Source organism: Capra hircus, chromosome 5 (assembly GCF_001704415.2).
Source record: "Capra hircus breed San Clemente chromosome 5, ASM170441v1, whole genome shotgun sequence".
In the NCBI taxonomy this organism is placed as follows: domain Eukaryota; kingdom Metazoa; phylum Chordata; class Mammalia; order Artiodactyla; family Bovidae; genus Capra; species Capra hircus.
This window is the reverse complement of record NC_030812.1, coordinates 99,277,474-99,304,927: the sequence shown is the minus strand read 5'-3', so window position 1 is coordinate 99,304,927 and position 27,454 is coordinate 99,277,474. Positions and strand designations below refer to the sequence as shown.

Genomic DNA, 27,454 nt, shown 5'->3' with positions numbered 1-27,454 from the left:
GGGAAGATCCCCTGGAGAAGGAAATGGCAACCCACTCCAGTATTCTTGCCTGGAGAATCCCATGGACTGAGGAACCTGGTGGGCTGCAGTTCATGGGGTCACAAAGAGCCGGACACGACTGAGTGACTTTACTTACTTACTTATGCACATAATGATTTTCAATTTATAATAATTCACTGAACTGAAAATTTATGCTTTGGGAACTTTTTTGTATGTATGCTATACATCAAATTAAACAGCTAAAAACTAAAAAATAAATAAATAAATAGACTTACTGTAGTTCTCTGCTTCCATCCTGAGCTCAATGCCGGGGAAGATCAATACTTGATTCTACAAGTTATTCTCCATGGCTCAACAGATCCCACATCCAGACCCTGTGAGATCTCACAGTCTTCAGATATTGACCAGGGTGATCAGGGGAGAGAAAGGCACTCATGATTTTTGATGAACCGTTTTTACCCAGTCCCAGTGGTTGGACCCAGCTCTTAGGACTACAGAAGCAGGAGGTTAAACGACCGTGTTGCTCATATAAGGAGATGTTGAAGATTCAGAAGCTCATTGGTGTTTGAGCTTCAGAAAGTGGCTGATGCAGCCTCCGATAGTGCCTGAAATGGTGAAAGGCATCGCTATTGGCTCTCAGGATGGAGGGTGTAAGGGGTGGTCTATATAGACCCCGGTCGGCACCCTGACGCCTCCTCGCAGGCTGATCCTGCAGCTGGGACTGTGACCTTGAGTACATGGGGTCAGGATGGCTCTGGGCAGACGCCTCTCCCTGCGGGGACTGTGTGTCCTCCTCCTCCGCACTGTGGTGGGTGGTCAAGGTAAGAGCTGCCCCTCTGTCCTGGGTCCACAGCAGGCAGGTGTCTGGAGTTCTGGAGCTGAGCCTCAGTGTTTCTGACCAAAAAAGAACCATGCTGATGCGAATACTGGTCCCTCTCCTATGGGGGGGGGGGGTCCATTTGTCTTAGCGGCAGATTTTACAGAGCAGTGAGGTTTGGTCTGGACTGAGCTGGGTCAGCCTGAGTCCCCTCCACTGTCTCCCTTGTTTTCAAGGAGCTTCTAGGGTCCCAGTGGCTCCCAGTGTGTGGAAGGTCCAGCAACTGAGCTCACCGGGGACTCTGAGCTGTTCCCACACGCTCCACGTGCCTGGTGTGTGAGCACTGCCCCTGTGTTTCCTGTGTCTTCACTCCTGTAGGCTCTGTGGTTGTGTGTGTGTATGTGTGCAGGTGAGGAGTGTGTGTGTGTGTGTGTGTGTGTGTGTGGGTATGAAGAGTGTGTGTGTGTGTGAGGGTGTGTGTGCGTGAGGGTGTAGGTGGGTGTGAAGAGTGTATGTGTTTGTGGAGTGTGTGAGGAGTGTGCAAGTGATATATTAAGGTGTGTGAGGAGTATGTGTGGGTGAGTGAGGGTGAGTGAGGAGTGTGTGAGGGTGTGTAAGGCTGTGTGTGTGGGGGGGAGTGTTGAGCCTGTGTGTGTGTGTGTGTGTGAGCCTGTGTGTGTGTGTGTGTGAGGGGAGGTGGAGTGGAGCCTGTCTGTGTGAGAGGAACCGAGCTGCTGAGCAGGGACTGAGTCCGTTGGTCTGTGAAGCACACATTGTGTCCACAGGGCTGGGTGTCATGGCTGCTGCATGTAACTGGATCAGAGATAATCATACACCTGCCTGCCTCTCTCTGACTCCTCTCCCCCATCTCTCGGACTCCCCTCTGCTTGTTGCCATGTCTGCCCAGCACTGGGCTCTGTGAGAGGCTCTGCCTGCTGGCCTCACCTGTTCCCACCAGGTTTCCATTAGGGAGCAGAGAAGCCCACATCTAGGAGAGGGGCCTCTTGTCTGTTCAGTTCAGTTCAGTTCAGTTCAGTCGCTCACTGGTGTCTGACTCTGTGATCCCATGGACTGCAGCACGCCAGGCCTCCCTGTCCATTACCAACTCCTGAAGTCTACCCAAACTCATGTCCTTTGAGTCGGTCACGCCATCCAATCATCTCATCCTCTGTCGTCCCCTTCTCCCACATTCTCTCTTTACCAGCTTCAGGGTCTTTTCAGACATGTCAACTCTTCAGATAAGGTGGCCAAAGTATTGGACCTTCAGCTTCAACATCAGTCCTTGCAATGAATGACTTATCCCTCTGTTTGTAAAGATCAGTTGATGTGCAGCCCCACGTGTATAAGTTCACAAGTCCCTGCCCTGGTCCCCGTGACTCATTTCCTGACGTGCTGGGGTCCTGGGATGGTCCTTTCCCCTCACAGGATCTGCTGTGACTCTGTAGGGAGCCCTTTCTCTCGTGCCCTCTCCTGTCCCTCCCTGGAGCTGCTTTCCCCTGAGTGAGGGTGGAGAATGTCACCAATACTTCTTCATGGTCTGCAATGTCTCTGGATAAATCTGCTGATCTCCTTATGGGAGTCCTCTTGGGTGACAGAATTCTTTTCTACTCTTTAGACATTTAGAATTCTCTCTTTCTCTTTGCAAATGAACAGTTTACTCTGTGAGTCTTGGAGAAGGTGGTTTTGGATTGAAATTTTGGGGTGAATTATTAGCTTCTTGAACTTAGATGCCCAGATCTTTCCCCAGGTTTGGAAATTCGTAGCCTTTCTTTCTGTTTTAATTATTCACTTTTGGCTGAGCTAGGTCTCCTTGCTGCCCGCGGGCTTTCTCTAGCTGCGGTGAGCAGGGGCTACTCCTTGCTGCAGTGCACAGGCTTCTCACTGCAGGGGCTTCTCTTGGTGCAGAGCACAGGCTCTGGGTGCGCATGTTTCAGCAGCTGTCGCACGCTGGCTTAGTTGCTCTGTGGCATGTGGCATCTTCCTGGACCAGGGATTGAACCCATGTCCCCTACATTGGCAGGTGGATTCTTAACCACTACGCCACCAGGGAAGTCCTCAGCCCTTAATTCTTTTCTCCTTCACTTCTTCTGCTCTGACTCCAGTCCGTACATTGTTTCTCTTTATGGTGTCCACTGGCTTTCTATATTCCTTTCATTCTCTTTTGGCTCCTTGATTTGGATGCTTTCAACTAATCTTCCTTCTAACACATTGATTCTTTTTTCTTTTTCTTTCCCTTGGTCAAGTCTGCTGTTGAGTCTCTGTGTTGAATTCTTCAGTTTGCTCATTGTGTTGTGCATGTTAAGTTGCCTCAGTCATGTCTGACTCTTTGTGACCCTGTGGACTGTAGCCCACCAGGCTCCTCTGTCCACAGGATTCTCCAGGCAAGCATACTGAAGTGGGTTGCCATGCACTCCTCCAGGGGATCTTCCGGACCCAGGGATTGAGCCCGAGTCTCTTACATTTCCTGCATTTGCAGATAGGTTCTTTACCACTAGTGCCACCTGGGAAGCACTATATTTATTATATAGCACTCATTTATTATACAACTTCAAAATAGCTGGTTGAAGAATTGAAGAAGTGAAAGTTACTCAGTCATGTTTGACTCTTTGTGACCCCATGGGTACACGGTGCATGGAATTCTCCAGGCCTTACTGGAGTGGGTAGTCTTTCCGTTCTCCAGGGGGTCTTCCCAACCCAAGGATCAAACCCAGGTCCTCAGCATTGCAGACTGATTCTCTACCAGCTGGGCCACAAGAGAAGACCAAGAGAATACTGGAGTGGGTAGCCTATCCCTTCTCCAGCAGATATTCCTGACCCAGGAATTAAACTGGGGTCTCCTGCATTGCAGGTGGATTCTTTACCAACTGAGCGATGAGAGAATTGCAAAATATTTGGTTAGTTCTTTGTTTGTTTTTTAATAGTCTTCTGATGCTGGCAAAGATTGAAGTTGGGAAGAGAAGGGGATGACAGAGGATGAGATGCTTGCATGGCATCACTGACTGAATGGATATGAGTCTGAGTAAACTCCAAGAGTTGGTGATGGATAGGGAGCCTGGGCGTACTGTAGTCCATGGGGTCTCAAAGAATCAGACACGACCTAGCGACTGAACTGAACTGAACACTGGTAATGTCTCCATCTATGATGTTCCTACTAATGAACTCCTTTTTATATGCAGAAACCAGAGTCATCTTATGACTTAATCACTAAAGTGACATCTGATCACTTTTGTCAAATTCCATTTGTTAGATGCATGTTACAGGTACATTGGAGTGTGGAATTACACAAAGACATGAACATCAGATGGCAGGAATAACCAGGACATTTTAGGGCCTGTTACCCAGCCCTCTGTTCCTAGGCTGAATGAGATCCTCCCTATGGACAAGGAAGGAGAGGGAGAATTCCTCCCTGGATCCTGGGCCATGAGCTGTAACTGAGAAGGGGAAGCTGGGCCCTAGGAGCCTTGGGTGTATCTACAGGGAGGGCAGCATCCAGACTCTCTGAAGGCCTGGCCTCGGTGGTGTCCCTGGAGCTGGTTCTACAGGCTCCTAAGAAATACCTGGTGCCTCCCTTCCTGCTCCGTGTTCAGTGTTGGCATATTAGGGGCTTAGAGTTGGCCATGGTGGGAATGCTTATACTACAGAGGTCAGGAAATACTATATCCCATGCACTGTTTTGCTCCTCAGAGAACTAATGTTTTAAATATTATACCACTCTAAGCCTCCTAAAATCTTTTTTGTGTCGTGTCTCTCTTTTGCAGTACTGGAGCTGAGACTGAAGGATGGAGCCCACCGCTGTGAGGGGAGAGTGGAAGTGAAGCACCAAGGAGAATGGGGCACAGTGGTTGATGGCAGCTGGAGTTTGAAGGATGCATCGGTAGTGTGCAGACAGCTGGAGTGTGGAACTGCCGTTGGTATTCCTAAACAGGCTTATTTTGGACCAGGAGTTGGCCCCATTTGGCTTTCGTATACTTCATGTGAAGGGGTGGAGTCAACTGTCAGTGACTGTAGGCATTCTAATATTAAAGACTATCGTAATGATAGGTATATCCACGACTGGGATGCTGGAGTAGTCTGCTCAGGTAAGTCCTGTCTGGCCTGTGTGGGGATCTCTAGCAGGAAAAGCCTTTGTCTTATCATCAGAATGACTCGAGATTACAGATACAGCCTTTAGAACATGCTTGGGTGAAGGGTCTTTGTGATGTGTCACAGGAGGCAGAGGTGAGGTCAAAAGTTTCATACAGATTCAGCTTCTGAATTTGACCTCTGTGACATAGTCTCAGCATGATAATTATTCTGTATTCTTTGACATAATGGTCAGTAGGGTATGTCTACATTGATGGGGGGTGTGTCATAGGAGAGTTGTAGGCAACAAGGTTTATTATCCTCATTGGTCCTAAAAGTCAGAGTCACCACACTCCATCAGGTTGGTACGTGGGTGATGTGCCGATAGAACAGCCTCAACCAAGCAATGGTGACCCCAAAAGGGCATGTGAAGACCCATGGACAAGTGACCATACCCGAAGTCATGGTGCAGTTACACAAGGAAAAGGTGTGAGAGAAATTCAGTGGTGCATTTAAATGTCCCTAGGTCACAGTCAGAAGAGGCCAGAAGCGGGACTCATGGCAGGGAAAATCTCATCACACTGGTGTACCTGATGAATCGAGTTGGGAGCTCACACCACATTTGCAGGGATGTTGAGGGAGCAGGAAAATGTCTTGATGTTTACAAGACAGCAGCTGAAGTGCATCATGTATAAGAGGCAGTGAAGCTAGGAGTTCCTGGGGTTCTCAAGGCAAGAATACAGAAGTGGTTTGCCTTTCCTTCTCCATGGACCATGTCTTATCAGAACTCTCCACTAACCCCGCCTGTCTTGGGTGGCCCTACATGGCATGGCTCATAGTTTCCTTGAGTTAGACAAGGCTGTGGTCCTTGAACTGTGAACTTCCAGATGTTCAAGCTGGATTTAGAAAAGACAGAGGAACCAGAGGTCAAATTACAACATACGTTTGATCACTGAAAATGCAAGAGAGTTCCAGAAAAACATCTAGTTCTACTTTATTGACTATGCCAACGCCTTTAACTGTGTGGATCACAGCAAACTGGAAAATTCTTCAGGATATATGAATACCAGACCATCTGACCTGCATCCTGAGAAATCTGTATGTAGAACAAAAAGCAACACTTAGAAATGGACATGGAACAAAAGATTGGTTCCAAATCGGGGAAGGAGTACATCAAGGCTGTATATTGTCAACCTGCTTATTTAACTTATATGCAGAGTGCATCATGAGAAATGTTGGGCTGGATGAAGCACAAGTTGGAATCAAGATTGTCAGGAGAAATATCGATAACCTTAGATGCAGATTATATCACACTTATGGCCGAAGGCAAAGAACTAAAGAGCCTCTTGATGATAGTGAAAGAGGAGAGTGAAAAAGTTGGCTTAAAAACTCAACATTCAAAAACTAAGATCACAGCGTCTGGTCCCATCACTTCCTGGCAAATAGATGGGGAAACAGTGGAAATAGATAATGGACTTTTTTTTTTTTTTGGTTCCAAAATTACTGCAGATGGTGACTGCAGCCATGAAATTAAAAGACGCTTGCTGCTTGGAAGAAAAGCTATGACCAACCTAGACCGCATATTAAAAAGCAGAGACATTTCTTTGTGAACAAAGACCGATCTAGTCAAAGCTATTGTTTTTCCAGTAGTCCTGTATGGATGTGAGCGTTGGACTATAAAGAAAGCTGAGCACTGAAGAATTGATGCTTTTGAATTGTGGTGTTGGAGAAGACTCTTGAGAGTCCTTTGGACTGCAAGGAGATCCAACCAGTCCCTCCTAAAGTACATCAGTCCTGCACATTCATTGGAAGGACTAATGCTGAAGCTGAAACTCCAGTACTATGGCCACCTGATGTGAAGAACCGACTCATTGGAAAAGCCCCTGATGCTGGGAAAGATTGAAGGTGGGAGGAGAAAGGGATAACAGAGGATGAGGTGGTTGGATAGCATCACCAACTGAATAGACATGAGTTAGAGAAAACCCCAGGAGTTGGTGATAGACAGGGAGGCCTGGCATGCTGCAGTCCATGGTGTTGCAAAGAGTCAGATATGACTGAGGAACTGAGCTGAACTGAATTGAAGCTAAGAGGACCTGATGTGACTTCTAAGAATTACTCAGTGCTACCTAAGTGTGTTTGACCTATGCCAAGGTGGATGCAGGAAAGACAGCAGTGAAACTAGGCGGTGAGTGGGTACTCACAGTATTTGACAGAGATGCTTCTAGTTGTTATCACAATTGCAGATTGCATGTCCAGGTTATTAATCACATCAGAACAACTGGACTGGAGGAAGATATTGTCAGTTATCACAGTGAATTCCCTAAGGTAGAAGACTGGACTTAGGATAGTATCACCCCATCTAATGGGATGGTGGGACAGGGGAGCCCTGAAGACCTCTGCAGTAGGGCCTTAACAGCCACGGCCAATCAGCTCTTGGGTGTTTATGTACAGGAAGATCATTGGAAAAGTGATCTTTTCTAATCTCACCTTCAGCAGATCTTTGATGATTCTAGTTGATGCCCTTAAGGAAACATTTCTTTTCCTTTTTAAAAGTAGTTTATTGAGGTGTGTCTGACATACAAAACTGCTGGATAAGCATGCATTTGTGAAACCACTACAGCACTTATGTCATAAATCTATTCATCTCTTCAAAATGTTTTCTTCCATTCTCTTTATCACTCATATTAAAAATAATTATTTTCAAGGTGAATTTGAATTTTAGTTAAAAACTTTTGTTTTAAACAAACCTGTTTTCTGGCATCTCAAGTAACCTTCCTCATAGTCGCAATGTCATAATGGTTTCACCTGAAGATAAATTTGTGGAAATACTACAGGTGTCTCTACCATATTTTGATAAATGAGCATCTGAGTGAGAAGGGAGTGTGTGATGTTGAAACTTTGTGTGAAATCAGAACTCCCAATGTTACCCTAAGAAAACTGATGTCTTGTTATTAATTCCAGTTAAGATATACTTAGAGAACTGGAAGTGCTCTGCTATTTAACAAAGTTCTGTCTAGTCAAGGCTATGGTTTTCCAGTGGTCATGTATGGATAAAAGTTGAACTGTGAAGAAAGCAGAGTGCCGAAGAATTGGTGCTTTTGAACTGTGGTATTGGAGAAGACTCTTGAGAGTCCCTTGGACTGCAAGGCGATCTAACCAGTCCATTCTAGAGGAGATCAGTCCTGGGTGTTCATTGGAAGGACTGATGCTAAAGCTGAAACTCCAATACTTTGGCCAGCTCATGTGAAGAGTTGACTCATTGGAAAAGACTCTGATGCTGGGAGGGATTGGGGGCAGGAGGAGAAGGGGACGACAGTGGATGAGATGGCTGGATGGCATCACTGACTCAATGGACGTGAGTTTCGGTGAACTCCGGGAGTTGGTGATGGACAGGGAGGCCTGGCGTGCTGTGATTCATGGGGTCACAAAGACTCAGACATGACTGAGCGGCGGAACTGAATTGAACTGAACTGAACTAATATTTAAACCCTGATTGTGGTTTGTACTCCCTAACTACCATTGCTCTAACTTAGACTCTCACAGTTTTATGAACGGTTCCAGGTTCCTTCTATTTCTGTTTTAGTCACTAGTTACCTCCTCCTGGTCTGATTTTTCTGTATTTTCAGACATATTTTAATGATGTGAAGATAAGTCATAGTGGTGGTGATGTAGCAGAAATAAGATTAGAATAGCATGTGTTTTCATTATCTTAATCAAAACTCTTGGAGTACTTCTGCGCAACCTTAGGAGTTAGGTACGGTAGAGAAATTTCAGCCTCAGTAGTGGATTGCTGGAAGTGAAGTACCATGTTTAGGAGAAATCTAGAGTGGAAACAATGACCAGAGGAGAATGTAGAGAAGCTTGTTTGAAATAACGAGGAGATTTCATGGAATTCACGTGGAAGATCTGGGAGGGAACACACAAATTTTGAAGGACTGTGGTGCAAGCATTCCAAGTTGCTTCAGTCCTGTCCTACTCTTTGTGACCCCATGGACCAGGCACGATTACTGGAGTGGGTTGTCATTTCTTTCTCTAGGGGATCTTCCTCACCCTGGGATCAAACCTGGGTCTCCTGCATTGCAGGCAGAGTCTTGATTATCTTCTGAGCCACCAGGGACTACAGTACTGAAGTGCAGAATGGTGAGGGGATGAAGATGCAAGGATTGCAGGAGGGGAGGGTTGGAAAGATGCAGTCAACTCGTACGTTAACCACAGCCTCTGTGTTACACTTCCTTCCTGCCCCCATTCCTTCCCTCCCTCTCTTCCTTTATGTGGCTGTGGGAGTCATTTCTGAGCTCTGTGGAAGTGCTAGCATTTGTAGCTGGCAGTTTTCTTAATTGAAAATTTTTATAATATGGATTCTGTTTATTTAACAAATAAGTTTACTCATATTTTTATCTTATTTTTCTGTATCAGATTTTGGTGAGTTGTGTTTCACAAGTAATGTGTTTTTAAGGACTTGGCCCATTTTACAACAAATTTTCAAATTAGTAACACTGAGATAGATATAAAGATATCTCATATCTTTATATGTTGGGAAGATCTACAATGATATTCCTCCTTCTGTTACTGGTGCTGCTAATGTGTTCCCTCTTTTTTGTTAATTGGTTTGCTAGAAGATTATCCATGTTAATGTTCTTTTTAAGAGAATCACTAATGGTCTGTATTGATTTTCTTGATGGTGTATTTGCTTTCTTCTTAATTGATTTCTATGCTCAGTTTTCATTCCTCTTTTTCAGTTTTGATTGTGGTTGCTTTTGTAGATTCTTGAGGTGGAGTCTTGGATCATTTCCTTCTGGTTCTATTTTTATTCTAATGTAATCATCAAGGAAGCATCAAGGTTCTAAATTTTCTTCTAAGCATCACTTTATTTTTAACCCACCAGTTTCAATACTATATAATTTCTTTTGTATTTTATTATCATAAAATGTTTCTTTTTCTCTGAATGAATTCTTTGTCTTATAGTCTGACTTTGCATGATATTAATTTAGATATTATATACAGTTTTCTCTGATTTGTGTTTGCATGGTCAGTAATTTTTACCTCTTTAGTATGTTTCTGTGTTTATATTTAAACACATGAAAGTTTGTAGATAGTATATTGTTGTGTCTTATTTTATCTGGTCTGATTATCTTGTTTTTTATTTGGAGTACTTAAATTATTCACATTTAATGTAATTATTGACATAATTGGGTTTAAGTGTACTTGCCTGCTATTTGTTGGAGAAGGCAATGGCAACCCACTCCAGCACTCTTGCCTGGAAAATCCCATGGACAGAGGAGCCTGATAGGCTGCAGTCCATGGGTAGCTAAGAGTCAGACATGACTGAGCAAATTCACTTTCACTTTTTGCTTTTATGTATTGGAGAAGGAAATGGCAACCCACTCCAATGTTCTTGCCTTGAGATTTCCAGGGATGGGGAAGCCTGGTGGGCTGCCGTCTATGGGGTCGCACAGAGTTGGACATGAGTGAAGTGACTTAGCAGCAGCAGCAGCAGCAGCAGCAGCAGCTGCTATATGTTATATCTTTGTTCTTATTTTAATTTTCGAGTATATTTTACCATTTTAATTTAAATACTGTATTGACTATGTTCTCATCTAGGAGTTTTATAGTTTCTCATCTTATGTTTAGATCTTTAATCCATTTTGAGTTTATTTTTGTGTGTGGTGTTAGAAAGTGATCTAGTTTCATTCTTTTACAAGTGGTTGACCAGTTTTCCCAGCACCACTTTGTCTTTACTCCATTGTATATTCTTGCCTCCTTTGTTGAAGATAAGGTGTCCATAGGTGTGTGGATTTATCTCTGGGCTTTCTGTTTTGTTCCATTGATCTATATTTCTGTCTTTATGCCAGTACCATACTGTCTTGATGACTGTGGCTTTGTAGTAGAGCCTGAAGTCAGGCAAGTTGATTCCTCCAGTTCCATTCTTCTTTCTCAAGATTGCTTTGGCTATTCGAGGTTTTTTGTATTTCCTTACAAATCTTGAAATTATTTGTTCTAGCCCTGTGAAAAATATCGCTGGTAGCTTGATAGGGATTGCATTGAATTTGTAAATTGCTTTGGGTAGTATACTCATTTTCACTATATTGATTCTTCCGATCCATGAACATACTATATTTCTCCATCTATTAGTGTCTTCTTTGATTTCTTTCATCAGTGTTTTATAGTTTTATATATATAGGTCTTTAGTTTCTTTAGATAGATATAATCCTAAGTATTTTATTCTTTTTGTTGCAATGGTGAATGGAATTGTTTCCTTAATTTCTTTTTCTACTTTCTCATTATTAGTGTATAGGAATGCAAGGGATTTCTGAGTGTTGATTTTATATCCTGCAACTTTACTATATTCATTGATTGGCTCCAGTAATTTTATGGTGGAATCTTTAGGGTTTTCTATGTAGAGGATCGTGTCATCTGCAAACAGTGAGAGTTTTACTTCTTCTTTTCCAATTTGGATTTCTTTTATTTCTTTTTCTGCCCTGATTGCTGTGGCCAAAACTTCCAGAACTATGTTGAATAGTAGCAGTGAAAGTGGGCATCCTTGTCTTGTTCCTGACTTTAGGGGAAATGCTTTCAATTTTTCACCACTGGGGATAATGTTTGCTGTGGGTTTGTCATATATAGCTTTTATTATGTTGAGGTATGTTCCTTCTATTCTTGCTTTCTGGATAGGTTTTATCATAAATGGATGTTGAATTTTGTCAAGGGCCTTCTCTGCATCTCTTAAGATAATCATATGGCTTTTATTTTTCAATTTGTTAATGTGGTGTATTACATTGATTGATTTGCGGATATTGAAGAATCCTTGCATCCCTGGGATAAAGCCCACTTGGTCATGGTGTATGATCTTTTTGATGTGTTGTTGGATTCTGATTGCTAGAATTTTGTTGAGGATTTTTGCATCTATGTTCATCAGTTATATTGGCCTGTAGTTTTCTTTTTTTGTGACATCTTTGTCAGGTTTTGGTATTAGGGTGATGGTGGCCTCATAGAATGAGTTTGGAAGTTTATCTTCCTCTGCAATTTTGTGGAAGAGTTTGAGTAGGATAGGTGTTAGCTCTTCTCAAAATTTTTGGTGGAATTCAGCTGTGAAGCCATCTGGACCTGGGCTTTTGTTTGCTGGAAGATTTCTGATTACAGTTTCAATTTCCATGCTTGAATTGAAAGAGACACGTGTACCCCAATGTTCATCGCAGCACTGTTTATAATAGCCAGGACATGGAAACAACCTAGATGTCCATCAGCAGCTGTGGTACATATACACAATGGACTGTTACTCAGCCATTAAAAAGAATACATTTGAATCAGTTCTAATGAGATGGATGAAACTGGAGCCGATTATACAGAGTGAAGTAAGTCAGAAAGAAAAACACCAATACAGTATACTGACACATATATGTGGAATTTAGAAAGATAGTAATGATGACCCTGTATGCGAGACAGCAAAAGAGACACAGATGCATAGAACAAACTTTTGGACTCTGAGGGAGAGGGAGAGGGTGGAATAATTTGGGAGAATGGCATTGAAACATGTATACTGTCATGTAAGAAACGAATCACCAGTCTATGTTTGATACAGGATACAGGATGCTTGGGGCTGGTTCACGGGGATGATCCAGGGAGATGATATGGGGAGGGAGGTGGGAGGGGGTTCAGGTTGGGAACTCATGTACACCTATGGCGGATTCATGTCAATGTATGGCAAAACAAATACAGTATTGTAAAGTAAAATAAAGTAAAAATAAAAATTAAAAAAAAAGAAAAAGAAAACACCCCCCCCAAATAAATACTGTATTGGTTTATTAATCGTATCAGATTTTTAGGTGATTATGATGTTTAAATTTTTTTAGTTTATAGTAATTTTTATATTTTGCTGGCTGGATCTTCATTGCTGCATGGGCTTTTCTCTAGTTGTGGAGATCAGAGGTTACTCTCTAGTTGCAGGCATGAGGCTCTCATTGCAGTGGCCTCTCTGGCTGTAGTTCACAGGCTCTATGGGGCACAAGCTTCAGTAGTCGTGGGCCCTGGGCTCTGGAGCACAGGCTCACTAGTTGTGGTGCACGGGCTTAGTGGCTCTGTGGTATGTGGGATTTTCCTAGATCACGGATTGAACCCACGTCTCCTGCATTGTCAGGTGGAGTCTTCACCACTGAACCACCGGAAAAGCCCAACATTGAATTATTAATCTTAAATTACATTTTACCTTGAAATGATATTATGTCACAACATGCAATGTCAGTCACTATACATTTCTTCCACTTTCTTATTCTTGTCATTGGTGCTATCATTGTCATAATTCTATTTATAAATTTATTATGAATCTTATAGTTTGTTGCTAATATTTTTTGCCTTCAATCCTCTAATAGAGAATCAACATTTAGCACAGTCTCTATAGCTTTGAGAGGATCCATGTTTTCATCTGCTGTCATCTCCCTTTAGCTTAAAGAACTTTCTGAGGAAATTTTGTGTGGTGTGTGTCCGGTGGCCTCCAATTCTATCATCTCTCATTTATCTGAAATCATTTCATTTTTTAAAAATATAAATTCATTTATTTTAATTGGAGGTTAATTACTTTGCAATATTGTATTGGTTTTGCCATACATCAACATGAGTCTGCCACGGGTATATCATTTTAATTTTCATTCAGTTCTGAAAAGTATTTTCATAGCTGATTCAGTTTTAGCATAACAAATGCCCAATCCCAATACTTTAAATATGTTCTTACATTGTCATCTGACTTTCATTGCCTCCAACAAAAAGTCAGTAAATAATACTTATCCTTTTGTTCCCTGCAGATAATGTGTCAAACTTCCCTGGCTGCTCTTAACATATTTTTGTTTGTTTCTTTACCGACGTATTTCAGTATTTACATTGTCAAGTTTTCTGAGAACGGTTTCATTATCTTGTTTGGGGTTTGTTTAGCTTTTTGGATCAGTGGGTTTGCAGTTTTCAATAACTTTGGGAAAATGTCATTTATCTTCTCTTAATATTGTTCTGCACATCCCTTAATCTGAATCTCCAAATACACATATTTTATATATTTTTATATTGTCCTACATGCCACTGTGTTTCCATTCATATTTTTCTGCCTTTTTGCTCTCTTTGGTTCAGTTTAGATCGTCTCTACTGCTGTGTTTTACTTTCCAGTTCTTTTATTCTGCAATGTCTAGTCTCTTGTGTAATTAATCCAAATAATTGTTCATTCCAATACTATATTTTTCAGTTTCAGAAGTCTCATTTGTTTATTTTTCCTAGTTTTTCTCCCTGTTTATTTTTATGCTTCATTAAGCATATTGGTATTAGGGTTTTAAGGAGCTCTTCAGCCAATTCAATCATTTCTGTAATTTCTGAAGCTGCTTTAAATGATTGTTTTTTTAATATAAATTTATTTATTTTAATTGGAGGTTAATTACTTTACAATATTTTATTGGTTTTGCCATACATCAACATGCATTCTCCATGGGTATTCACATGTTCCCCATCCTGAACACTTCTCCCTCCCCATACCATCCCTCTGGGTCCTTCCAGTGCACCAGCCCCGAGGATCTAGTATCATGCATCGAACCTGGACTGGCGATTCATTTCTTATATGATATTATACATGTTTCAATGCCATTCTCCCAAATCATCCCACCCTCGCCCTGTCCCACAGAGTCCAAAAGACTGTTCTATACATTGGTGTCTCTTTTTCTGTCTGATTGTTTTTAAAAAATGTGTTATGGGTTACATTTCTCTCTTTTGGAAATTCTAATAATTGTTTGGTTGGATGTTGGGCATCACTAAGCAGTCCTTTACCAGGAAGAACTTCAGAAGTAAATGATCAGAACACACCCAGAAATCAGGGAATTGTCCTTGATGAATTAAATAAAGTTGTTTCATTGGGTTATCTTCATTCAGTTCAAAATGTGTTCCTTTGATGACCAAATGATGAACTCTTCTTTTGGTTTTCCTCCTTTAGTTTCAAAACTTCCTTGATCCCACCTTGCATGCCATATGCCCTACCTACACCCTACTTCTTCAGCAGTAGCTATACATTCTGATTTTCTTTTCCATCCATCTGTATCATTTAAAATGGTGTTTGTTTGTCTGAAGTGGGAGAAATGAGAAAGGATAGCAGTTTAGGTGGTGGATGGGAGGAGCAGAGGGTGATGTAGTATGCTAACAACCTATTCAACGAGTGTTTCCCACAAATATTTGCATATTTATCCATATTGAGGCTTTTTCAACTTGGAACTCTCCAAATTATGGCTTGTTTGCTCATTTCCTCCTCCTTCTCCTTTTTCTTCTTCCTTCTTTTTGACAACATGCCATCTTCTTTTAGAGTTGTAGAACATTCATGAAGGAAATTAAGGACAATATGATCAATGGAAAGTCATTCTGTGTTTCTGGCCTGCAAGAATTAGTATTGTTAAAGTGCCTGTACTTCTCAAAGTCCTCTATAGATTTAATGAAATTCCTATCGAAATATCATTCTTTATAGAAATAGGAAAACAATCTTAAAATATGAGTGTGTGGTTTAATTTTTATATATTCATGAATTCCTGTTTTCTGATCATTTCTGAATTTTAGTTCCATTCCACTATGGTCATGTAAGATACTTGGAATTATTTTAATATTTTTGAATTTGTTAAGGCTTATTTGTAACCTAGCCTGGAGACTATTCCATGTGTGCTTGAGAAGAATGCATATTTTTCTGTGGTTAGAATTAGTACAATGATAGTAGTAAAATCAATTATTATCAGCCCTTAGCATTTTCTGTGAGTTCTGTTTGAGGAAAAAAACCTTTAATAGGAGACGATGTGGAAATTCAGCTATCTGTTAAACTCCCACTGAGAGCACATTTTCCCCCAGATTCTTTGACAAATCCTAGGATTTCAAGAGAGATGGCTGGGACTCTCTCTCTATGACTCTCTGAGTTTTCTTAACTCATTTTCCTTCCCACTGAGGTCACTGAAGGAATTCATGAAAGTTTTTAGCATGAAAAAGTATCAGAAAGACAAGATGTGATGACATAAATGTGAATTAATGATAGTGTCTATATTTCTTCTCTGGAGCTGTCACTCATCTACAGGTTGGCATCCCCTCATGGATCTAGCCTCAGGACTTTCCTTAACCTAAGTCACTTGAGGACTAGCTTCTGGGAGAGAAAACTGGTCAGAAAATTAGCCCCACAAGTCCCATGAAAGCTTTCTAAGCTTGTCTGGATGCTAGGTCTTTAATCTCATAGCCCACGTCCCTCTGGGTGGCTTCTGGTCTGCATATCTCTATGTTCAAGTTTAAGCGCCTAAATATTATACAGTGTCCTTGGATCTGTATGTAGGTCCTAGGCTGCTAAGTGAGAAATTCACTTCTCCAACCAATGCTAAAACACATGTTTCCAGTATTCAGCCATTCCAATGATCTGAATTGGGCTCTGTACTTTCCAGGCTCCTAGACCAAGGAATTCACATTTCTAACCAGTCTCAAAGTGTATGTTCTTAGGATTCAACCACTCCAAACTGACCTTGTAATCCTCCTGGATTTCTCTTTAGAAACCTGCTCATGAAAATTCAATTATGACACTAACTGTCAAAGACTCTCTTCATGCTCCAGTTCTAAAAAGAAAAACTTTTACCCCACTGCCTGTGACATGCAGTTTCCAGTTGCCAAGTCAGTACCATGAACATTGACTGGTTTTGTTGTTGTTTCCTCTTAGGATTTGTGCATCTGGCTGGAGGGGACGGACCCTGCTCAGGGCGAGTAGAAGTGTATTCTGGAGAAGACTGGATCCCAGTGTCTGATGGGAACTTCACACTCCCCACTGCCCAGGTCATCTGTGCAGAGCTGGGGTGTGGCAAGGCTGTGTCTGTCCAGGGACATGAGCTCTTCAGCACGTCCAGTGCCTGGGTCTGGGCTGAAGAGTTCAGGTGTGAGGGGGAGGAGCCTGAGCTCTGGGTCTGCCCCAGAGTGTCCTGTCCAGGGGGCAATTGTCACCACAGTGGAGCTGCTGAGGTTGTCTGTTCAGGTGAGCTGCAGGTCAGGCCTTTCACCTCTGTGAACACCCTGTTCAGGTGAGAAAGTCATGTGATTTTGCTGAAACTTTGCCTTCTTCTACCAGCATACTCAGAAGTCCGGCTCATGACAAACGGCTCCTCTCAGTGTGAGGGGCAGGTGGAGATGAACATTTCTGGACGATGGAGAGCACTCTGTGCCTCCCACTGGAGTCTGGCCAATGCCAATGTTGTCTGTCGTCAGCTCGGCTGTGGAGTCACCATCTCCATCCCCGGAGGACCACACTCGGTGGAAGGAGGTGGTCAGATTTTAACTGCCCGATTTCACTGCTCTGGGGCAGAGTCCTTCCTGTGGAGTTGTCCTGTGACTGCCCTGGGTGGGCCTGACTGTTCCCATGGCAACACAGCCTCTGTGATCTGCTCAGGTAAGAGAGAGGGAGGGGCTACTGGTACTCAGGATGCTCCTGGAGTGAAATGACTCCAAGAGTAGAGAGTGAGGTTAAACGGGCTTCAGAGATTTTGTGGTGAAATATGGATCTTCTCATTGTTCATTCATTTTTCAGGTCAGGGCAAGAAGTGTGAAGGGGAATAATATATTTTTTAAGCAACATTGTTGCTTACATGTAATCATAGAAAACAATGTAGGAGCAGTAAGTATAGAGCTCATAATGAAGCCCACCCCAGAGCAGCAAAGAGAATGTCCCAGCACCAGAGTCACTGTTGTCCCCAGTATCTGTGTCTTCCCTCCTCGACAGGGAAAAAAGCGCTTACCTAACTTCAACTAACATAGAGAGTTTCATCAATGTTTGAACTTTATATAAAATGATGCCGTATGTTTCATCTTTTGTATCTAATTTCATAAACTCAAAATTATGTTTGGGATTCACACATGATGTTGTGTATTGTAGCACTTTATTTGTTTTATTAGAGTAGAATATGCTTTGAATGATCCCATGGCCATGTACTGATCCATTCTACTGACAGTATTCAGTTCAGTTCAGTCACTCAGTCGTGTCCGACTCTTTGCGACACCATGAATCGCAGCATGCCAGGCCTCCCTGTCCATCACCTACTCCCGGAGTTCACTCAGACTCATGTCCATCGAGTCCGTGTTGCCATCCAGCCATCTCATCCTCTGTTGTCCCCTTCTCCTCTCACCCCCAATCCCTCCCAGCATCAGAGTCTTTTCCAGTGAGTCAACTCTTTGCATGAGGTGGCCAAAGTACTGAAGATTCAGCTTTAGCATCATTCCTTCCAAAGAAATCCCAGGCTGATCTCCTTCAGAATGGACTGGTTGGATCTCCTTGCAGTCCAAGGGACTCTCAAGAGTCTTCTCCAACACCACAGTTCAAAAGCATCAGTTCTTCGGCACTCAGCCTTTTTCACAGTCCAACTCTCACATCCATACATGACCACGGGAAAAACCATACCCTTGACTAGACTGACCTTAGTTGGCAAAGTAATGTCTCTGCTTTTGAATATGCTGTCTAGGATGGTCTGAATTTGGTAATAAGGAGTTCATGATCTGAGCCACTTTCAGCTCCTGGTCTTGTTTTTGTTAGCTCTATAGAGCTTCTCCATCTTTGGCTGCAAAGAATATAATCAATCTGATTTTGGTGTTGACCATCTGGTGATGTCCATGTGTAGAGTCTTCTCTTTTTTTTCCAGTTCTTGACTGTTACAAATATGCTATGACAACTTACCATGACAATGTCTTTGGCAGCAAATATGTGTTACTTATTTTCCATGTTTAACCCTTGGTCTTTTATTTTCATTTGCTTAATCAAACGGTGTCTTTTGATGATCTCATTTCTTGTGTAAATATATCTTACCAACATTTTTCTGTACATTTAATGCTTCTTATATTCTTTAAAGGAGAAGGAAGTGGCAACCCACTCCAGTATTTTTGCCTGGAAGATCCCGTGGACGGAGGAGCCTGGTAGGCTGCAGTCCATGGGGTGGTTAAGAGTCGGAGACGACTGAGCGACTTCACTTTCACTTTTCTCTTTCATGCATTGGACTGGAAATGGCAACCCTCTCCAACATTCTTGCCTGGAGAATCCCAGGGACAGTGCAGCCTGATGGGCTGCCGTCTACTCGAAGATTGTAAAAACATTCTCTAAGAGTATCTTATGGAAATTTTAGCATTTTTCTCTTGCATATTATTGTGCATTCCTTCGGGATTGATATCTGTGTAAGATAAGGGTCAGGGTTCATATGGACATCCAATTGACTCAGAATCTTTTTCTGAAAAGACTCTTCCCCACTGCAGTGCTGCCTTCGTCGTAAGCAGAAGGGCAAGTATGTCTGCCTTATTTGAGACTCTCTATTCTGTTCCATGTTATCATTTGTCTATCCTTGCACTAATACTGCATTTTTCTTAACTATCATAACTTCGTAGTTGTTGTTGTTCAATCGCTATGTCATGTCTGACTCTTTGTGACCCCATGGACTACAGCATACCAGGCTTCTCTGCCCTTCACTATCTGCCTGAATTTCAGACTTTGTAGTTAGTCTGAATAATTTTAATTTACAGAATTACTTTATATTAACTCCTCTAATATCATTGCTTTTGTTACAAACTGTGCTGTTCATTCTTGGTTGCTTGTATTTTGCATGAATGTAGAACTCAGCTTTGTCATTTTCACCAAAAGAAAAGCTTTAAGGGTATTGTTGAGATTAGATTTAAAAATTTGAGAGTAGACATAGAAATTTGAGGATGATTGACATTGACAATGTTGAGTTTTCCAAATCATTGATATAAAACATCCCTCCATTCGGTTGGATCCTGAATTTCAGAGATTTTCCCCATCTTCTCCTAGGACTTCTCCTAGGTATTTTATTTTTGATGTTATGAGTATTTTTGTGAAAGTGGTCTGGCAATGAATTTTGTTTGACTTGTTTTCACCTTTTAATTCTTTCAGTTTTGATGCATGTTGAGACATAAAAATGTTGGGAAAACAATATAAAAATTCATTTATGACCTTTACCTGGGTTTTTAATTGTTAGTATCAATATTTTGCTTTAATCTCTCTGTGTGTGTGTCCTTCATTCTCTGTTCTCCTTCTGCTCCATTTCTTCCTGAATATGTAAATTCTTTCTGAATTCAGTTGAGGACATGATGTTCCTTTATCCTTAGACTAGTTCTGGGAATTTCCTTACAGAACCAGAGTTCAGTCAAGTCTTTAATGACTTCAGCTCCAGGTGACATCTAATTGCAGCACTGAAAGACCCCACTGAAAGACTGCCAAACAGAGTTTTTTCCTGATTAATGACCCAAAGTCATAAGCAAAATTAAGTACATATTTTTTTCTTCATATATTAAGTTTTGCTTTTTCATAGTTATCAAATTGCCAACATCTGTTGGATCACAGAAAAAGCAAAAAAGAGTTCCAGAAAAACCTCTACTTCCGCTTCATTGACTATGCCAAAGGCTTTGACTTTGTGGATCACAACAATCTGTGGAAAATTCTTCAAGAAATGGAACTACTAGACCACCTACCTGCTTCCTGATAAATCTGTGTGCAGGTCAAGAGGCAACAATTAGAATTGGACATGGAACAACAGACTGTTTCCAAATTTGGAAAGGAGTACGTCAAGACTGTATATAGTCACCCTGCTTATTTAACATATATGCAGAGTACATCACGTGAAATGCTGGGCTGGATGAAGCACAAGCTGGAATCAAGATTGTCAGGAGAAATATCAATAATCTCAGATATGCTGATGACACCACCCTTATGGCAGAAAGCAAACAGGAACTGAAGAGCCTCTTGATGAAAGTGAAAGAGAAGAGTGAAAACCCTGGCTTAAAACTCAACATTCAAAAAACAAAGATCATGGTATCTGGTCCCATTATTTCATGGCAAATAGATGAGGAAACAATGGGTTCCTCAAACTATTTTCTTGGGTTCCAAAATCACTGCAGATGGTGACTGCAGCCATGAATTAAATGATGCTTGCTCCTTGGAAGAAAACCTATGACTAACCCAGACAGCATATTAAAAAGCAGTGACATCACTTTGATGACAAAGGTCCATCTGATCAAGCTGTGATTTTTCCAGTAGTTATGTATGGATATAAGAGTTGGACCATAAAGAAAGTTGAGCACCGAAGAACTGATGCTTTTGAACTGTGGTGTTGGAGGAGACTCTTGAGAGCCCCCTGGACTGCAAGGAGATCAAACCAGTGGATCCTAATGGGAATTAGTCCTGAATATTCATTGGAAGAACTGATGCTGAAGCTAAATCTTCACTACTTTGGCCACCTGGTGAGAAGAGCTGACTCATTGGAAAAGACCCCGATGGTGGGAAAGCTTGAGGGCAGGAGGAAAATAGGATGACAGAGGATGCAATGCTTGGATGGCATCACCGACTTGATGGACATGAGTTTGAGCAAGCTCCAGAAGTTGGTGAAGAACAGGGAAGCCTGGCAAGCTGCAGTTAATTGGGTCACAAAGAGTTTGGCATGACTGAGGGACTGAACTGAAGTGAACAAAGTTTTTTGGAAAAACTGCCATACAACAATATAACCAGAACTCTTGCTGTGTGACCTGAATTAATTGAAGAATATCCTCTGATTTTGCATTTTGATGTTTCAACTTTATGCTGAGCTAATGTGAGGCTACACTTATTCTTCAGTTCTTAATTGCAGCTAACAAGTTTTTCAGCTCTAGAAGTATTTGGTTTTTGGTATCATTTCTCTGCAAAGATGCACATTTTGTCAATTAATTCCATAAGCACTTTAACTGTGGCTACATATATTCTCGTCAGGTAACTCTAGCAGCTGAACACCCTGGGAAATTCTTTCTAATGTCTCCTTTTTCCTTTCTGTTTTTCATGAGATCTATTTTATAAAAGTGTTTGTTCTAAAGATACACATTGAAGAAATTGTAGAGATCCTTCAGAAAGAATTTTGTTTTGCTTTTACTTAGGGATAGAATTTTTTAGGGCTTCCCTGGTGGCTCAGAGGTTAAAGCATCTGCCTCCAACGTGGGAGACCCGGGTTTGATCCCTGTGTCGGGAGGATCCCTTGGAGAGGAAATGGCAACCCACTCCAGTATTCTTGCCTGGGGAATCCCATGAACTGAGGAGCCTGGTGGGCTGCAGTCCATGGGGTCACAAAGAGTCGGACATGACTGAGCAACTTTACTTTCTTACGTAGGGATAGCTTTGGGCTTCCCTGGTGGCTCAGAGGGTAAAAAATCTGCCTGCAGTGCGGAAGACCTGAGTTTGATCCCTGGGTTGGGAAGATCCCCTGGAGAATGGCTTGGCAACCCACTCCATTATTTTTGCTTGAAAATTCCTATGGGCAGAAGATAATGGTGGGCTATAGTCCAAGGGGTTACAAAGAGTCAGACATGACTGAGCGACTAAGCACAGCACAGGGATAAATTAGGGATACAACTTACTTAACTCATTCTTACAGCAACATTTGGGTTAAAACAGAAACTGTGGTACTGTCAGAAACAGAACTCTCCAGGGAGAAGGTTAACACTAAGAGTATGATAACTTTACTGCTGTGTCACAGCTTTCATCTTAGGCTCCATCAGTAGGTCATTTTCCTTAATTCAGTTTCCTGTTCTTCAACCCTTCCAGACTTCTGATCATTGTTGTTTCTTCAGGAAACCAGACCCAGGTGCTGCCCCAGTGCAACGACTCTATGGCAGAACCAGCAGGCTCTGCGGCCTCAGTGGAGAGCACCCCTTACTGTTCAGGTGAGGGTCCCACAGGACAGAAGACCCTTCTCAACCACTGGGGTCACTGCCCCATTGTCGCATTTCTCTCTCCTCAGACAGCAGACAGCTCCGCCTGGTGGACGGGGGCGGTCCCTGCGCCGGGAGAGTGGAGATCCTTGACCAGGGCTCCTGGGGCACCATCTGTGATGACGGCTGGGACCTGGAAGATGCCCGCGTGGTGTGCAGGCAGCTGGGCTGTGGAGAAGCCCTCAATGCCACGGGGTCTGCTCACTTCGGGACAGGATCAGGGCCCATCTGGCTGGACTACCTGAACTGCACTGGAAACGAGTCCCACGTGTGGAGGTGCCCTTCCCGGGGCTGGGGGCGGCACGACTGCAGACACAAGCAGGACGCGGGGGTCATCTGCTCAGGTCCGCGCTGCACACTGTCCACAGGCTGGGGGAGGGGTGGGGCCCCGCAGGACGTGGGTCTGAGCCCTGAGGGAGAGATGCTGAAAGGACCAGAGAAGGAAGCTTCCTCTCACGAAGCTGTCTTTCCAGCAAATGTGAAGACAAGGTGCTTTCACTTCCTTCTGCAGCAGCTGAGGTTCTGGTCCTTTCTTCTCAGCACTGTTTCCTGGCAGAGCCGTTTCTTACAGTTTTTCTTGATAGCAGGGCTCTCTCTCTCCAGTTATATACAAAAAATTGAAACCCGCAGTACTAGTTTCTGTTTGCTTCCCTAACAATTCACCAATTAGTGGGTTAAAACAGCATGTATTTATTTCCTTACTCTTCTCTAGCTTAGATGTCCAGCAGGGGACTCACTGGGCTGGGATCAAGGCATCAGCAGGGCCGCATCACTTTTGCGGCTCTAGGGGAGAATCTGTTTCTTGCCTTTTCAAACTTCTTGAAACCACCTATATTCCTTCCTTCACAGCACCCTTCATCCATTTCCAGACCAGCAATGCTGCAGGCCTCCAACCATTATCCAGAGTCACATCTCTCTAGCTGGGGCTAAGAAAAGTATTCCACATTTAAGGATAGTGGGTCTAAGGATGTGTTTAGACTGGGCTCATATTGTTAATACATCATCTCACCATCCCGAGGTCCTTACCTTAATCACATCTGTAAATCCCTCTTGTCAGGTATGGTAACATATTCACAGGTTGCAGAGATTGGGATGTGGACATTTTTGGATTAACTATTATCCCTATCTCCCTAATATCCACATCACATCCCTTTGACATACTCTTTAAAGATTTCATCAGGAAGCGGGATTCAGCTGCCCCTCCCTGAATAGCACCCATGTAGGTTGGTCTTCCTCTCAGTTCATATCCACTACACCATTGTGGTAGAAATAGAAAGACAGACACAAATGGACAGTCAGTTAAAAGGGAGGCGATGTCAGTCTTGTCATCTAGTGGGTTTCTCTTGAACAAGGTCAGAGATGAATGTTCACCATTTCTAGAAGAAAGGAAAACCTAGAACATCCAGCAAAGTTTTTACTGTGTCCTGTCTCCTCCCCTTTCAACCTTAGAGTTCCTGGCCCTCAGGATGGTGAGCGAGGACCAGCAGTGTGCTGGGTGGCTGGAAGTTTTCTACAATGGGACCTGGGGCAGTGTCTGCCGCAGCCCCATGGAAGACATCACTGTGTCCGTGATCTGCAGACAGCTTGGCTGTGGGGACAGTGGAACCCTCAGCTCCTCTGTTGGTCTCAGGGAAGGTTCTAGACCCCGGTGGGTGGATGGAATCCGCTGTCGGAAAACAGACACCTCTCTCTGGCAGTGTCCTTCTGACCCTTGGAATTACACTTCATGCTCTCCCAAGGAGGAAGTCTATATCTCGTGTGAAGGTGACTTACTGTCTGTTTCTGTGTGTCTGTCCCAACCCTGTAGGATGCAGTGAGATTTGATATTTTAAAATCTAAGTGATGAGTTTAATTTGGGTTCACAAAATGACATAAAGTGAAAATGTTAGTTGCTCAGTTGTGCTCTTTGTGACCACATGGACTGTAGCCTGCCAGGCTCCTCTGTCCGTGGGATTCTCCAGGCAAGAATGCTGGAATGGGTTACCATTCGCTTCTCCAGGGGGTCATCCTGACCCAGGTATGAAATCGGGTATCCTATACTGCAGTCAGATTCTTTACTGTCTGAGCCACCAGAGAAGCTTAAATGAGGTAAGAATGAAACTAATTTAATCCACATATTCCAACCTTGTTTGTTAAAATTTTTAATTGAGACGTAATTCTCGTAACATTGTATTAGTTCTAAGTGTAAGACATAGTGTTTATGTATTTGTACATATTGGTAAATCACCACACATACAGTAATATCCATCACCACATGCAGTTACAATTTTTTTCTCTTATGATCCCACAAGTAAGAATTTGCATGCTGCAACTGAAACCCAGCACAACCAAATAAATACTTAATTTTAAAAGAGAGTATAGTTTTCTTCATAACATGATGATTTTTTATCCACATAAGGGCCTCCATAGGTCAACTGGTAAAGAATCCGAGGCCCTGCATGGCAGGCGGATTTTATGCTGGAGAAGGATAGGCTACTCACTACAGTATTCTTGGGCTTCCCTTGTGACTCAGCTGGTAAAGAATCTGCCTGCAATGTGGGAAACCTGGGTTAGATCCCTGGGTTGGGAAGACTCCCTGGTGAAGGGAATGGGTACCCACTCCCATATTCTCGCCTGGAGAATTCCATGGACTCTATACTCCATGGGGTTGCAAAGAGTTGGACATGACTGAGTGACTCTCACAAACACTATATAAAAATATTATCTTCTTTCTTATATACTGTCTTATATCTTTCATGACAATATTTTTTCTCTAGAATGTTTTAAAATTTCTTATTTATTCATAGGAACTCTTTATAAACAAACATCACTTAACTGTTTTTCTTAAATATTTTTGTAAGTTTTCCCCCATATTTTACATATATTTTTAAGGTTGTATATGTGCATGGGTGGGTTATGTGGTCAAATCTGTAATGCTTTACTTTTTTGACGTCTGCCTTTAGTGCAATGTTTCAAATGCCATTTTTTATCTCAAAATAACATTGAATCGTTTTATTTTCTGCAAACAATTTTATAGTTCCACTAAAGAATATTCAAAACCTAATTTCAAATTATTTATTTATCTGAATTTGTTTTATTATGTGTGATGGTGTAACATCATCACCAGGTAAGAATTGCATTTTATAAACAGTGCTGCGATGAACATTGGGGTACATGTGTCTCTTTCAATTCTGGTTTCCTCGGTGTGTATGCCCAGCAGTGGGATTGCTGTGTCATAAGGTAGTTCTATTTGCAATTTTTTAAGGAATCTCCATACTGTTCTCCATAGTGGCTGTACTAGTTTGCATTCCCACCAACAGTGTAGGAGGGTTCCTTTTTCTCCACACCCTCTCCAGCATTTATTGCTTGCAGATTTTTGGATCGCAGCCATTCTGACTGGTGTGAAGTGGTACCTCATTGTGGTTTTGATTTGCATTTCCCTAATAATGAGTGATGTTGAGCATCTTTTCATGTGTTTGTTAGCCATCCGTATGTCCTCTTTGGAGAAATGTCTATTTAGTTCTTTGGCCCATTTTTTGATTGGGTCGTTTATTTTTCTGGAATTGAGCTGCATAAGTTGCTTGTATATTTTTGAGATTAGTTGTTTGTTGGAAACAACCTAGATGTCCATCAGCAGATGAATGGATAAGTAAGCTGTGGTACATATACACGATGGAGTATTACTCAGCCATTAAAAAGAATTCATTTGAATCAGTTCTGATGAGATGGATGAAACTGGAGCCGATCATACAGAGTGAAGTAAGCCAGAAAGAAAAACATCAATACAGTATACTAACACATATATATGGAATTTAGGAAGATAGCAATGATGACCCTGTATGCAAGACAGGAAAAAAGACACAGATGTATATAACGGACTTTTGGACTCAGAGGAAGAGGGAGAGGGTGAGATGATTTGGGAGAATGGCATTCTAACATGTATACTATCATGTAAGAATTGAATCGCCAGTCTATGTCTGACGCAGGGTGCAGCATGCTTGGGGCTGGTACATGGGGATGACCCAGAGAGATGTTGTGGGGAGGGAGGTGGGAGGGAGGTTCATGTTTGGGAACGCATGTAAGAATTAAAGATTTAAAAAATAAAATAAAATTAAATTAAAAAAAAAAGAATTGCATTTTAGATATGTGATATCTTAGCTCCATCACAAAATAAAAGCACACGGTTTCATGAGTTCATGGATATGACATCAAAAGTACAGGCAACAAAGCAAAATAGACAAGTGGGAATATACCAAACTAAAAAGCTTCCAGAAACCAAATGAAAGATCAACAGAGTGAAAAAGCAAGCTAGCACAAATTATATAAGGTTTTAATTTCCAAAAATAGTAAGGAACTCCTATAACTTAAAAAAAAAACCAACAAACATAAAACCTAATAACTCAATTAAAAAATTGGCCAAGGGCTTGAATAGACATTTCTCTGAAGAAGTCATACAAATGGCAATATGTATATGGAAATATGCTTGACATTGTCAGTCATCAGGGAAATGTAAATTAAAACCACAAAGAGATATCATCTCACACATGTCAGAATGACTGTTTTTTTTTTTTTTCTTTTAAAGACACTTAGTGTTGGCAAGGCTGTGGAGAAATGGACACTTTATCTGTACTAATCCACAAAAAATGTATAAAATGTACTAATAAAACTATGTAATCCAGGGGCTAAATCTCTGGGCTTCCACTGTCATGGGTCCAGGTTCAATCCCTGACCTGGGAACTATGATCCCATGAGCAACAGCACAGCCAAAAAACAAACAAACAACAGCACAAAAAGTATGACAGAAACATCTGTATGATCTATACTGATGCCCCTTTTCATTCT

At 42.0% G+C, this 27,454-nt stretch overlaps 1 protein-coding gene across 1 annotated transcript in view; it reads left to right on the top strand.

Moving 5' to 3' along the window:
• Nucleotides 749–27,454, top strand: part of LOC108633342 (antigen WC1.1-like) — a 51,080-nt gene continuing 24,374 nt past the window's right edge. The window contains exons 1-7 of the mRNA XM_018048501.1: nt 749–821; nt 4,576–4,896; nt 16,575–16,883; nt 16,977–17,294; nt 22,493–22,585; nt 22,663–22,977; nt 24,083–24,397. Of these exons, the coding sequence (XP_017903990.1) occupies nt 749–821; nt 4,576–4,896; nt 16,575–16,883; nt 16,977–17,294; nt 22,493–22,585; nt 22,663–22,977; nt 24,083–24,397 (1,744 nt within the window). The remainder of the gene's footprint in view (nt 822–4,575; nt 4,897–16,574; nt 16,884–16,976; nt 17,295–22,492; nt 22,586–22,662; nt 22,978–24,082; nt 24,398–27,454) is intronic.